The sequence below is a fragment of the Emys orbicularis genome, chromosome 5 (assembly GCF_028017835.1).
Source record: "Emys orbicularis isolate rEmyOrb1 chromosome 5, rEmyOrb1.hap1, whole genome shotgun sequence".
Classification (NCBI taxonomy): Eukaryota; Metazoa; Chordata; order Testudines; family Emydidae; genus Emys; species Emys orbicularis.
In genome coordinates, this window is record NC_088687.1 from 72,840,983 (window position 1) to 72,853,911 (window position 12,929).

General features: G+C 42.7%; 1 protein-coding gene across 1 annotated transcript in view; it reads right to left on the minus strand.

Moving 5' to 3' along the window:
* The window catches only part of NEK1 (NIMA related kinase 1), a 72,333-nt gene extending 64,204 nt beyond the window's left edge, over nucleotides 1–8,129 (minus strand). Inside the window, exons 1-4 of the mRNA XM_065404788.1 lie at nucleotides 8,120–8,129; nucleotides 6,052–6,188; nucleotides 5,865–5,961; nucleotides 1,287–1,384 (exon numbers count right to left, since the gene is read on the minus strand). Coding sequence (XP_065260860.1) covers nucleotides 1,287–1,384; nucleotides 5,865–5,961; nucleotides 6,052–6,188; nucleotides 8,120–8,129 — 342 coding nt within the window. The remainder of the gene's footprint in view (nucleotides 1–1,286; nucleotides 1,385–5,864; nucleotides 5,962–6,051; nucleotides 6,189–8,119) is intronic.
* Between the last annotated feature and the right edge of the window lie 4,800 nt (nucleotides 8,130–12,929).

Consider the following 12,929-nt stretch of genomic DNA (forward strand, 5'->3'; position numbering starts at 1 on the left):
GTTAAAAAGAAAACAAGGATTAACCTTATTCAAGTTTTACTAATCTAGACCATTTACAATCTTTAAAAGTTATGATAAAGCTGTGTGTATACATATAATTGGGTTATAATTTTTTTAGAACATGGCCTTTCATCCTTAAAATTCCATTTTTTTTGTGGGAATACCTCTCAGTTACAGCAACACAGCACCTCAACGGCAGACCAAAATAATAAGAATAATAATAAAAAAAAAGGTGTCTTCTTATAGTCCATTAAGAAATTAAACATAAAGGCTAAAGCTCTCCTACTAGCATCTATACTTTTATCAATTTTATATTATGCTATTCTTCACTTTTATATAAAAGAAGATCTGATCTTAATTACAGAAATGACAAAACAGCATAAAATTAGGAGCCAAGCAAGCCAAACTGAGTTTGATAGTTCTCATTTCATGGCTTTTCCGATTTTAACAAAAAAGGTAAACTTTTCCATCCTTAAAAAATATTAAAAGTACTGTAGTTAAGCACTTCATCTTTTCAAATTACCAATACATACAGACATCAGTTTTGTGCTATAATTCTGTTATCACTTTCACCTCGACATTTAGCATCTCTCCTAGTAGTAGTCCTAATTAATTGGTAAGGATTTAGAAGATAAATTAAAAAGTGTTTTTCGGACACGTGATTTTCTTTTTCATCTCTGCCTCTCTCCATACTGCCAGCAAAAGCCCAATGTATTCCCAACCCTTGCCAGCCAAGAGTATTGCCAGATTCTCTTCTCTGCTTATTTGTAGCATGAAGACAAAATCCTCAGAGACTTCACAACTCCTTGACTAATGTCCCAGCGTATGACCACATGAAGAAAAAGATCCCGTTTACACATTTCCAAGACTGAAATTTTCCATTTTGAAGAACTTTCGAGTTAATGGATTTAATATGATGTAAACCTTAAAGTTTGGTTTTGTATCCTTGATTTAATTAAAGTAACAAAATGCGTATCAGAAGCCCAACATCATAATACCAGTCCAAAAAAAAAAATCGAAATATGTAAGAGAAAATCTTGAGTCATAAAAGCCAACAGGTTTAATGTTTGATTCACCTAAATTGTCTCCTTTATTGTAGTTCCATTAATACATTTGGTCTATGTTCCAAGTAGTATGAAGTTCTTAGCATTCTATAGCTATACCAGTCAGGCTTTTATCTATATTAAAATAACCATATTCACCAAGCTGATCCAAAACTACTCAATTTAAGTGTTCTTCTGCTCAGAAACTGTATAATGTAAATTACACCCCAAAATTCCCACTACCTGATCTTCTGAGAACAAGATCCCTTTCTGAGCATTTATTCGTCTAAACAGGTCCCCTCCTTCACAGTAATCCATCACTATATAGAGAGAGCCATTTTCTGTAAAAACAAGAGATACAATATTTCATGACAAATATAGATGTAAAAGCTTTCTGAAAACCTTAACATATGAATTTTTTTTTGTATAGGTCATAGCAAAGACACAGTAAGTGCAAAGACTAAATCTACAAATGAAGAAACAGTTATAAATTATTTATTTGCCAAGCTTCAGGCAAACTGCTTATATTGCAGTTTCCATTTTTGGCATTGATGATTCAGTAGGTGGCATTCTTCCCTCCATATCACATAAACCAACACTTCAATATGATGTTAGGGGCCACTGGGCCATCCCAGTGTGTCCTTCCATTTCAGTGATGAGTAGAAGAATAAAAAATAAAATAAAAAATTCATGTATGGAGATAATTCTTCAAGAAGCTTGAGATCTATAAAATGCAATGCTTTACAAACATTCACACCCTGTACAATTACAGAATTATGACATACAATAAAATGTCATGCTTATGACCCTGATGCAGAACTTAAGTTACTGTACAATAAAAAAAGATTAAAGAAGCAGGAAGGTATTAGGCCAGAAATTACAAGCATATTCAAAACTTTCTAATACTTCATGAATGCTTAGCCAAAAGTGCCATTAATGTTTTCTACTCCAAGTAACAATGATACCCACAAATTTGCCATAAAACATCAAAGTATTGCAAGCACATATCTAGATTACCAAATAGTTTTAAAAACATTCCAAGATGGAAGAAGTTTAAGCAATATCAGATTTCATTTAAATTTCTTTAAAGTTCATTTGAATTTACAGTCTCGTATCCCAAGGGCTAGGCTCAATATAAACTATTATAATCATTTAGGGTCTGATCCTGAAAAGAAATGGGAGTTACCACCACTGTGCAGAATGGTCCCTTAAATAAATTGTTTGATTCCCTCAAATCAGTTCAGTATGTGTAATCAAGATGTTTCAAGTAGAAAGATGTAGCACAGTGTCTTGTTACTGTGGATTAAATAATTACTTCATGGATGACCACACAATCTGTTTTCTTAGTACTGCTATAAAAGACTGCAGAAATGTTATCTTATAAACAGAATACCTCAAGTTATCTTCCTAAATGAGATTCAATAAAGACAAGTACTACACTTAGGAAAAGAAAAATCAAATGCGCAACTACAAAATGGCAAATAACTCGGTATTGCAGGAAAAGATCTGGGGTTACAGAAGGATCACAATTCTGTGGCCGGGGGCTCCATGCACTGCCGCTGTCCCGAGCACAGGCTTCGCAACTCTCATTGGCCAGGAACTGCAGCCAATGGGAGCTGTGGGGGCAGCGTCTGCAGGTGAAGGCAGCACGCAGAGCTGCCCGGCCGCGCCTACGCTTAGGAACTGAGGGAGGGACATGTCACCACTTCTGGGGAGCCCCTTGAGGTAAACGCTGTCCGGAGCCCTCACCCCTCCCGCAGCCCAACCCCCTGCCCAGCCCTGAGCCCCCTCCCACACCCACCCCGCTAGCAGCAGCAGGAGTTTGGAAGACATGGTGGCCCAAGACTGCCCGAGCAGCAGCCGGTGTGGCTGGCCCAGGGGCTGCCTGAGCTGCTCAGGCAGCCCCTGGGCCAGCCGCACCAGCCGCTGCAGAAGTCACGGAGGTCCCAGAAAGTCACAGAATCCATGACTTCCGTGACCTCTGTGACGAACACACAGCCTTATTCATAAGTGCTGTGCATTTTACCAAAGTGATAATCTAAGGTAAAACTGGTAAATTAGGTTACACTGTTCCTCTGGGAGCAGGGGATCTGGGATTTCTGTGAGTAGCCAGTGTTGGACAGGACATAACAGGGGAATGCTTCCAAGGGACTCAGGTGCACTTCTTGTAAACCTGCAAAGCAAAGAAAGGGCTAGCATAGCCTGGAGGAGAGTGCTTGAGTAACTGACAGGATGGTTGTGTTAGCAGGCCAACACCAGCCACCACGGGCAATATTCCCTCTTGCTAGAGGCAGGGGTAACAAGGTGATACTGTACTGGGTACCAGGAGATCTCTCAAACTTGTATTAACAGGAGGGTCGTGCATAAGAAATGGGAGGTACTGTAATTGTCCCACTCTACTCAGCACTGATGAGGCCTCATCTGCAGTACTGTGTCTAGTTCCAGGTGCCACACTTTAAGAAGGATGTGCACACACTGTAGAGAGTCAAGAGAAGAGCAATAAAAGTGACAAGAGGTTTAGAAAAACTGACCTATGAGGAAGGATAAAAAACTGGGCACGTTTAGTCTTGAGAAATGAAGACTGAGGAGCGGACCTGATAACACAGTGTTCAGATATGCCAAGGGCTGTTACAATGAAGACAGTGATCAATTGTTCTCCATGTCCACTGAAGGTAGGACAAGAAGCAATCAGCTTAAATCTGCACAAAGGGAGATTTAGGTCAAATATTATGAAAAACACAGTAACTACAAGGACAGTTAAGCACTAGAAAAGACTTCCTAGGGAGGTTGTGTAATTCCCATCATTGGAGGCTTTTAAGAACAGGTTAGAACATCTGTCGGAGATGGTGTAGGTATACTTGGTCCTGTCACAACACAGGGGGCTGGACTAGATGACCTCTTAAGGTCCCTTCCAGCCCTACATTTCAATGAAGTTATTGTTGCATGGAATTGTACTTTTACAGTTACAAAATAAATGAATATAGAAAGCAATCACAAGGAATGTGTGATTATTCTGTTTAAATCATGGGGAACCCCAGATGTGCATATAGGTTACGTTCATATTTTCAGCTGCTTTCAAACACTGTTTCACAATTATCAGGGGGTAGCCATGTTAGTCTGTATCTACAAAGACAACAAGGAGTCTGGTGGCATCTTAAAGACTAACAGATTTATTTGGGCATAAGCTTTCGTGGGTAAAAACCTCACTTCTTCAGATGCAGAGAGTGAAAGTTACAGATGCAGGCATTATATACTGACACATGGAGAGCAGGGAGTTACTTCACAAGTGGAGAACCAGAGTTGACAGGGCCAATTCAATCAGGATGGATGTAGTCCACTCCCAATAATAGATGAGGAGGTGTCAATTCCAGGAGAGGAAAAGCTGCTTCTGTAATGAGCCAGCCACTCCCAGTCCCTATTCAAGCCCAGATTAATGGTGTTAAATTTGCAAATGAATTTTAGTTCTGCTGTTTCTCTTTGAAGTCTGTTTCTGAAGTTTTTTTGTTCAATGATAGTGACTTTTAAATCTGTAATAGAATGACCAGGGAGATTGAAGTGTTCACTTACTGGCTTTTGTATGTTACCATTCCTGATGTCCGATTTGTGTCCATTTATTCTTTTGCGGAGGGACTGTCCGGTTTGGCCAATGTACATGGCCGAGGGGCATTGCTGGCACATGATGGCATATATAACATTAGTAGATGTGCAGGTGAATGAGCCCTTGATGGCGTGGCTGATGTGGTTGGGTCCTCTGATGGTGTCGCCAGAGTAGATATGGGGACAGAGTAGGCAACGAGGTTTGCTACAGGGATTGGTTCCTGGGTTGGTATTTCTGTGGTGTGGTGTGTAGTTGCTGGTGAGTATTTGCTTCAGGTTGGGGGGTTGTCTGTAAGCGAGGACTGGCCTGCCTCCCAAGGTCTGTGAGAGTGAGGGATCATTTTCCAGGATAGGTTGTAGATCGTGGATAATGTGCTGGAGAGGTTTTAGCTGGGGGCTGTATGTGATGGCCAGTGGTGTTCTGTTATTGTCCTTGTTGGGCCTGTCCTGTACTAGGTGATTTCTGGGTACCCGTCTTGCTCTGTCAATCTGTCACCAGACTCCTTGTTGTTTCACAATAGCATGTTTGGCTCCTTATCTGGACTGCTTATTCCTGTGATACCCATTGTGGCAGTGCTCTAAAACAGCTTATCACCAACACCTTCAATCTTTTCAAGCCAGTTGATATTCACAGCTTCCCTGAGGATCCTTGGTTTTGAAAGTAATTCCCATCCCCAAGTCAATCAAAAGCCATCAGGGCAAGCTACACGCTTCATGCATCTTTCAAGCTCTGTGGTGATGGTGTAGGGTAGCTTACTGTCCTGAGGACTGATGGATTTCTTGTAGGCAGAGGTCAGTCAGCTGGGTCAGTCATATTTGACTTTAGTTTGAGTACAAGCATGTAGAACTTAGGATAGACATACATATTGGAAGAAAAAAAAAAAAAATCTGGTTGGACCTTCCCAGCAGGAACAAGAACTCATGGACTTTTCACTTACATTAAACCTCATCCAAAAACAAATGTTTAGACATGTAAAGGGAAGGAACTGAAACAAACATATGGCCGGTGGTGGTGTTTTGGTTATTTTTGGGAAGCAGTGGCTTACAAAATTACAGACCAGAAGGAACTGAGATAGACAGTTAAGGAGATGAGGGGAAAATATTGGGAAGATTTGTTATTCAAATCATGTATAATTTAAAAAATAAAGCATAGACCATCACTTGTATTTTTATATTACTGTACATTCACTAGTTCAGGTTCCATTATGTAGTTTTGAATCTTACCTTCAAATGATTCCCGATACAGGACAATATTTGGATGTTTCATGTTTGCCAACACAGCAACTTCTCGCCTTGATTCTTCTCTCTCTTTATTGGACATCTTAAAAAAGAAAAAAAAAAAACCCAGACACTTTTCTTGAGAGCAGGACTACAAAAAAACAACATACTGATACGTAATATCATCACTCACCTTACAGATGTTTATCTCCTTAATAACATACTGTCTGCTATTTTCTTTAGCTTTGACGAGAATTGCTTTTCCAAAGGATCCTTCACCAATCTTCTGCACCTTAATATATTTCTCCATGGTTCTTTTTCTAAGGCATCCTTACACAAGGGCTGGGCAAAAAACACAGCATACTCTGTTAACTGAATAATAAAGTTTAGTGTCTGCCAGATCAAGTTATGCATTTCACTTTAGTTTCCAATTCATTTGTCTCTTCAATTCCATAAGAAACTTGATTTCTCCTCTGCAAGTCAGTGAATCCAAATCTCAACTTCTCACCCACACCACTTGAATGGTCTAGAAAGGGGACTATATTGTCATACACAGTTCAGCTCTTTCATCTTGATGAAATGCAGGTAGACAGTCAGAAAATACCAAATAAAGTGAGTCCATTCAGTCTCCAAGTAAAGTCAGTATTCAGTGCCATACTTTTTGCTTCATCTAGCAGGTGAGCATCACTTAGATCTACAGCACTTAGCTTCCTTTACCTCTCCCTTAATATTATTGGGGAAGATCACTTCAGGAAGAGAGTGGGAATACTTAAATACATTTTATTAAAAAGCACCAGAATGCCTATGCTGGAAATTAGGCAAAATTATTTAGCTATAAACTGGCACTGGGCCTTGAAGTTTAGCCTGTCTTCACTTCCATCAAAACCTTCCAGAAGACTTGTGTGAAGTTTTTAATCACTTATCCTCTTTAAAAAGACATGTGACATTTATGTACTTTTCAAATCTTCACCACTTTGTTATATAGTCATCTTATGGTCTCCTAGTGCAATATGTGTTTGCACTGTATTATCTGTCTATTTGGACAGCAAACTCCTTTGAGACCATGACTGGATTTTCCTACATCAACACTCAGACAAAAAAACATGTTAAACATTCTTTTATTGTGTACTTTTGAATATGTGGAAAAGTGAAGCCCTCAAAAAAGTTTGGAAGTAGAAAAGTTAAGATTGTCTACAAATTCTCAACTCTGCTTCCTATGAATAATTATATTATAATATACAGAGCTGCCTGGTTCAGTATATAAGCTGGGTGCCATGCAACTGTGAAAGTAGAATGAATTATATTGTAGAAGTAGAATGAATTAAAGAAATGCTGTATGTTCCTTTAAGCAGGAATGAGGAATGTTGAGATAAAGTTGTCAGGAAGAGGAACATTAAGGTATTGAACAATGGATCCACTTAAACTGATGGTGGGACATTAACAGGAGATTGGTGAGAGTTAATAAGGACATGAGATATGTGTCTAGCCCCAGGTAAACTTATCAGTTCTGCTCCCTTTGTAATCTTGTTAATTTCACGCCCTTTTATCTGTATAAATAAGGTGGTTTGAGCCTTGTATGGCGCTCACATTTTCTGGGTGTATTAGCAGAGCGCTTTTGCTACTAAACAGAGTGGTCTGACAAATTGTGAGTCCTGAGTCTGACTTTGACACAACACGAGGCAGCTGTTCAATATTATTTTCAGTGTTCACAGAATGTAGCCCTGCTTCATTCACTGCACACTCCTGTCTCACTACCCTTATTGTCCACTCTGTGGAGGACTCAACTGTGCACTTAGTAACACCACAGTAAACGCAAACTGATTTCGGCCAAAATTAAGGCACAGATCCACAAGACCCAGGTCTAATTCACTATGTAGCCCTATCTTACACACTGTGCAAATCAAAACAGTCAATGACAAGTGTCTTATTACTAGTTTATTGAAAAAATTCTAACATAAGTTTCTTATATATATTGTTTCATCAACAAAATGTAGTGACTTTACATTTTTAATTTCAAGACTGAAGTTGAAATCCTGAAGTCAACAGTAATTTTGCTTTTACTTCAGAGCAAGGAGTTCACCAAAAGCCTCCATTATGACTAAATCTTTGAGAAAAGAGAAATGTACACATAGCACGTGACAGTCCCACCCTAAGTCTTTTACCAAGTTCACCTAGAACTTGTACATTAACAGTATTCAAGACAAAGAGTGAAAAGTTGGTGTGTTAGAATCCATGTTTTTTTAAATCAAAATAGTACTTACCAATGTTCATCAGCAGCTCTTAAAATGCTCTGCAAAAAAATATACCGGTAATTAGATAAATTTTTAAAGAATGGAAGAGAGATGTGTCAAGAGATTAAATAACTAACCCAAGGTCAAAAAGCAAGTTAGTACTGGAGCTAGGAACAGAACTCAGGTCACCTGAGCTCCAAGTCCTATGCCCTACCTAATGGTACCTCACAAAAGTTAAGATCAAACAGTGGAACAAACAAATCTAACTTTTTTGTGTCACTCTTCAGAACTGCAGTACGTAAAAAAAAAAAAAAAAAAAAAGGCTTAGTTTTATATGTTTATTGTCTCTTGGTAACTCTATATCAAATTTGCACAGTTCACAAGTAAGGAAATAATCTACTAACTGCCAGGCCTGCACTCAACTTTAGGCTCCAAAAGTCAGTTCTCGTTTTCTCTCCCATATAATCACCAGTAATAAAGATTTTGCAGGCCAAATTAGCATGACTTGGCTTACAGACTCTTCACTTACCATTATATATAAAGAAGAGCAGAACCCAGTTTGAAAGATAATCTTAGCCTGAGAAATGGAGACAGAAAGGAGATAGACCAGGGGTGGGCAAACCACAGCCCACGGGCAGGAGCCGTTTTAAGCTGCCCTACTCCCACCGGGGGCCGCACCACATGGCTCAGCCCCGCTCCTGCCGGGGCACTGGGTCAGGGGTCGCACCATGCAGCTCCTGAAAGCCGTGGCGTGGCCCCGCTCCGGCTCCTACGTGCTCCAATGGGAGCTGCAGGGGTGGTGCCTGCGGATGGGGCAGGGTGCAGAACTGCCTTGCCACGCCTCCGCATAGGAGCCAGAGAAGGGACATGCCACTGCTTCCACGAGCCACTTGAGGTAAGCGCCGCTCAGAGCCTGCACCCCCCGAGCCTCTCCCCATGCCCCAACCCCACTCTCCAAACCCCTCGATCCCAGCCCGGAGCACTCTCCTGCACCCCAAACCTCTCATCCCCAGCCCCACTTCAGAGCCCACATCCCCTCCTGCACCCCAATTTTGTGACCATTCATGGCCCACCATACAATTTCTATTCCCTGATGTGGCCCTCGGGCCAAAGTTTGCCCACCCCTGATATAGACTAAAATAACTCAGAAGGGTAGGAAGAACATTTGATCAAACTCAAGCAGTCAGACAAACTAGCCAGAGTTACCAAAGGGAAGTAACTGAGATCTACCAAATGAGGGTATGTCTACACTACCCGCCGGATCAGCGGGCAGCGATCGATCCAGCAGGAGTCGATTTATCGCATCTAGTCTAGACGTGATAAAACGACCCCCAAGCACTCTCCTGTCGACTCCTGTACTCCACTGCCGTGTGAGGTGCAGGCGGAGTGGACGGTAGCAGTCGACTCACCGCAGTGAAGACACCACGGTAAGTCAATCTAAGTACGTTGACTTCAGCTACGTTATTCACATAACTGAAGTTGTGTAACTTAGATCGATTCCCCCTCGTGTAGACCAGGCCTAAGTGTGGTCAGATTAAGAGAAAGGAGACCCACCTAGGGCTGGGCAAGAGAAAAATGTATAACAGAAAGAGGAACTGGTTCAAACTCAGAATTTTCTTCTTAGACTCTTTGCTGCAAGTAGTACCTTTCTACCAACCCAGCATAGTACAGAAGTGATCTTCAACTGCAGTATGAAGATTTCCATTTATTACTTTCTGTAGTTCATCATCTAAGTTTAATAAGCTTTGTTTTTAGTCAAGCTAATCTGGAGCTATTGGCTATACTTAAAGGTTATTGCTGGGAGCTATCCCAAGATGAGGTAAACTACCCTTTAGTGACTAAGGGCTGGTCTACACTAACCCCCCCACTTCGGACTAAGGTACGCAAATTCAGCTACGTTAATAACGTAGCTGAATTCGAAGTACCTTAGTCCGACGTTACCGCGGTCCAGACGCGGCAGGAAGGCTCCCCCGTCGATGCTGCGTACTCCGCTCGCCGAGCTGGAGTACCAGCGTCGAAGGCGAGCACTTCCGGGATCGATCCGGGGCACTTCCGGGATCGATCCGGGATCGATTTATCGCGTCTTAACCAGACGCGATAAATCGAACTCAGAAAATCGATTGCTTACATCCGGACCCGGATGTAAGTGAAGACGTACCCTAAGAAGCTTTTGGGAGGAGAAGAGCTGAGGCTAAGCACAGTCCAACCAAAGGCAAGCACCACAGTTTGGTCCTAATTAGATGCTTAGTTTCTTGTAGATATCATGGTAAACAGGTGTCTTAAGAAGGGATCTGAACCAGGGAGAGTGATGGCTTTGCTGATCTGTGCAGGAAAGACATTGGGGTGCACAAAAGGCATGATGGAAGCTAGCGCTGAGGGACAAAGCTATTTATGGGCGAGAGGGTCAGAGATCGCACTGTGGCTGGCACCACGGCTAGGTGGAGGGAAAATAGAGATGGAAACAGACACGAGTGGGGAGGGGCCAGGCTACGCCAAACAGCGCTGCCCCCCCACGGGGCCCTCGCAGGTCAGCGGCTGCCGGTGAAGGCCTAAGACCCAGGAGACAGAGCCAGACTCCGGTGCCCGTGGGTTACACTTGTCCCCAGCAGCAGACAGGCAGCCGATGTGAGGAGCCGGTGTATGGACACAAACAGCTCCCACATCGGTAGCGGTGACCTACGGACCAAGGACCACCACCCCCATAAGGACAGGCAGCCGCAGAACCGCCCTCCCCCAGGGATACGAATAAACCGCCCGCCCCCAGAACCGGCTCCCGCTGCCCGCGGCACCAGCCCCACTAGCCTCGATCAGCAGCGCCCACAACTGCACCGGAGACCCCCACCGCAGAGGCGGACAGGCGCTGCCCCGGCCAAACCCCGCGCCACCGCCTCCTCGGCAGAGGAGACGAGCTGCTCCCCAGCAGCCGGACCCGACAATCGCCGCGCCCCCTCCCCAACTCACCTTCCCCTACTACTACCGCAGCAGCAGCCACCGCTCTCTCCGCTCAATCCAACTTAGCTACAGACCCACCTCTCGCACCGTAATGGGTGAGCGCGTCCCAACGCCGGCTCCCATTGGATGATGCGAGCCAAGCAAGTTCGGCTGCGCCTCCTAGCTAGCGGGGCAGCGATTGTGGCTTCACCGTGGTAACGCGGAGAAAAGAAGCACGTGACAGCAAAGAGCGGAGAGAGGCAGGTTCCACGCGCCCAGGGGCGAGGCAAGGCGGGGCTCAGGGGCTAGATGATTGATGGAGGAGGGTATTTGCGTATCTGTGCTGCATCGGTGTCTGTGAATGGCCGTGCGAGTCCATCCAGCCATTTAAGGTTGCCAACCCTCCAGGATTGGCCTGGAGTCTCTCACAATCTGCATCGATCTCCCAGTGACTATTGAAAGCAATCTGGGAGATTTTAATAGGATATTTTAAGAAAATGATATTACTTCATGTAGGAAAAAAAATCTTCCTGAATAGCTTCAGAGTTCGCAACCCTATGTAGTGTATGCATACCTGTGCCTCAGAGTAAGTGTGTGCATGCACACATCTCTGTATGTATCTGTTCACATGTGTTCATGAATGAGCATGTGTCTGCATGCATTCCCATACATGCAGATGTGTGCCTTTGAATGGACATCTGTGCATGGCGTCTGTCTACATGCATATAAGGGTGTAAGGCTATCTGTCTCTGCGCATATCGCTACGTCTGTATGACCACATATATCCATGTCTCTTTCCATGCTTGTTTCTGAGTGGCCACCCATGTTTCTGTGCTTGTGCATAAATGTTTACGTGTGACATGGCTGTGCATGTGTGTCTGTAATTCCATTCATATGAATCCCTAGGTGTTGGATGCCTTTAAGTATAGGGATTGGTGCATGTATATGTATGTTCCTGTATATGTATGCAGATAACTGCTTGCTGTGTTATATTATTGTCAGCATATAAACAGGTTTTTGTATATGGGCTTATGCATGTAAGTGTGTGTGTTAATGCATCGGAGTATAAATAGGGATGCATGGTGAGTTGTACTTATGCGTGTGCGCATGAGCTTCTGAGCAGTACTGAATGTAGTATTAATACATTTTATCTTACACTAAGCTTATCCAGCGATCTAAAAGACAGAGTAAGATACACTGTGGATTTTACATGTGGATGTGTATCTGGTACTATAGGTATGAGTGTTAACCCCAATATCAAAAAACATTTTGTACCTGTTGATAAAATAGATACGGAAATAGCAAATGGCAAAGGGCTAATAGGAATAAAATAATTATTTATGTTTAAGAAAAAAGAAAATCTTCAAACTCATAGAATCTCTATGGATAGAAATTTCATGCTCTAATAAGAATATAACATTAGGGATCTATTATAGACCACCTGACCAGGACAGTGACAGTGATGATGAAATGCTAAGGGAAATTAGAGAGGCTATCAAAATTAAGAACCCAATAATAGTGAGGGATTTCAATTATCCCCATATTGACTGGGAACATTTCACTTCAGGACAAAATGCAGAGATAAAATTTCTCTATACTTTAAATGACTGCTTTATGGAGCAGCTGGTACGGGAACCCACAAGGGGAGAGGCAACTCTAGATTTAGTCCTGAGTGGAGCGCAGGAGATGGTCCAAGAGGTAACTATAACAGGACCGCTTGGAAATAGTGACCATAATACAATAGCATTCAACATCCCTGTGGTGGGAAGAACATCTCAACAGCCCAACACTGTGGCATTTAATTTCAAAAGGGGGAACTATGCAAAAATGAGGGGGTTAGTTAAACAGAAGTTAAAAAGTACAGTGACTAAACTGAAATCCCTGCAAGCTGCATGGGCGCTTTTTAAAG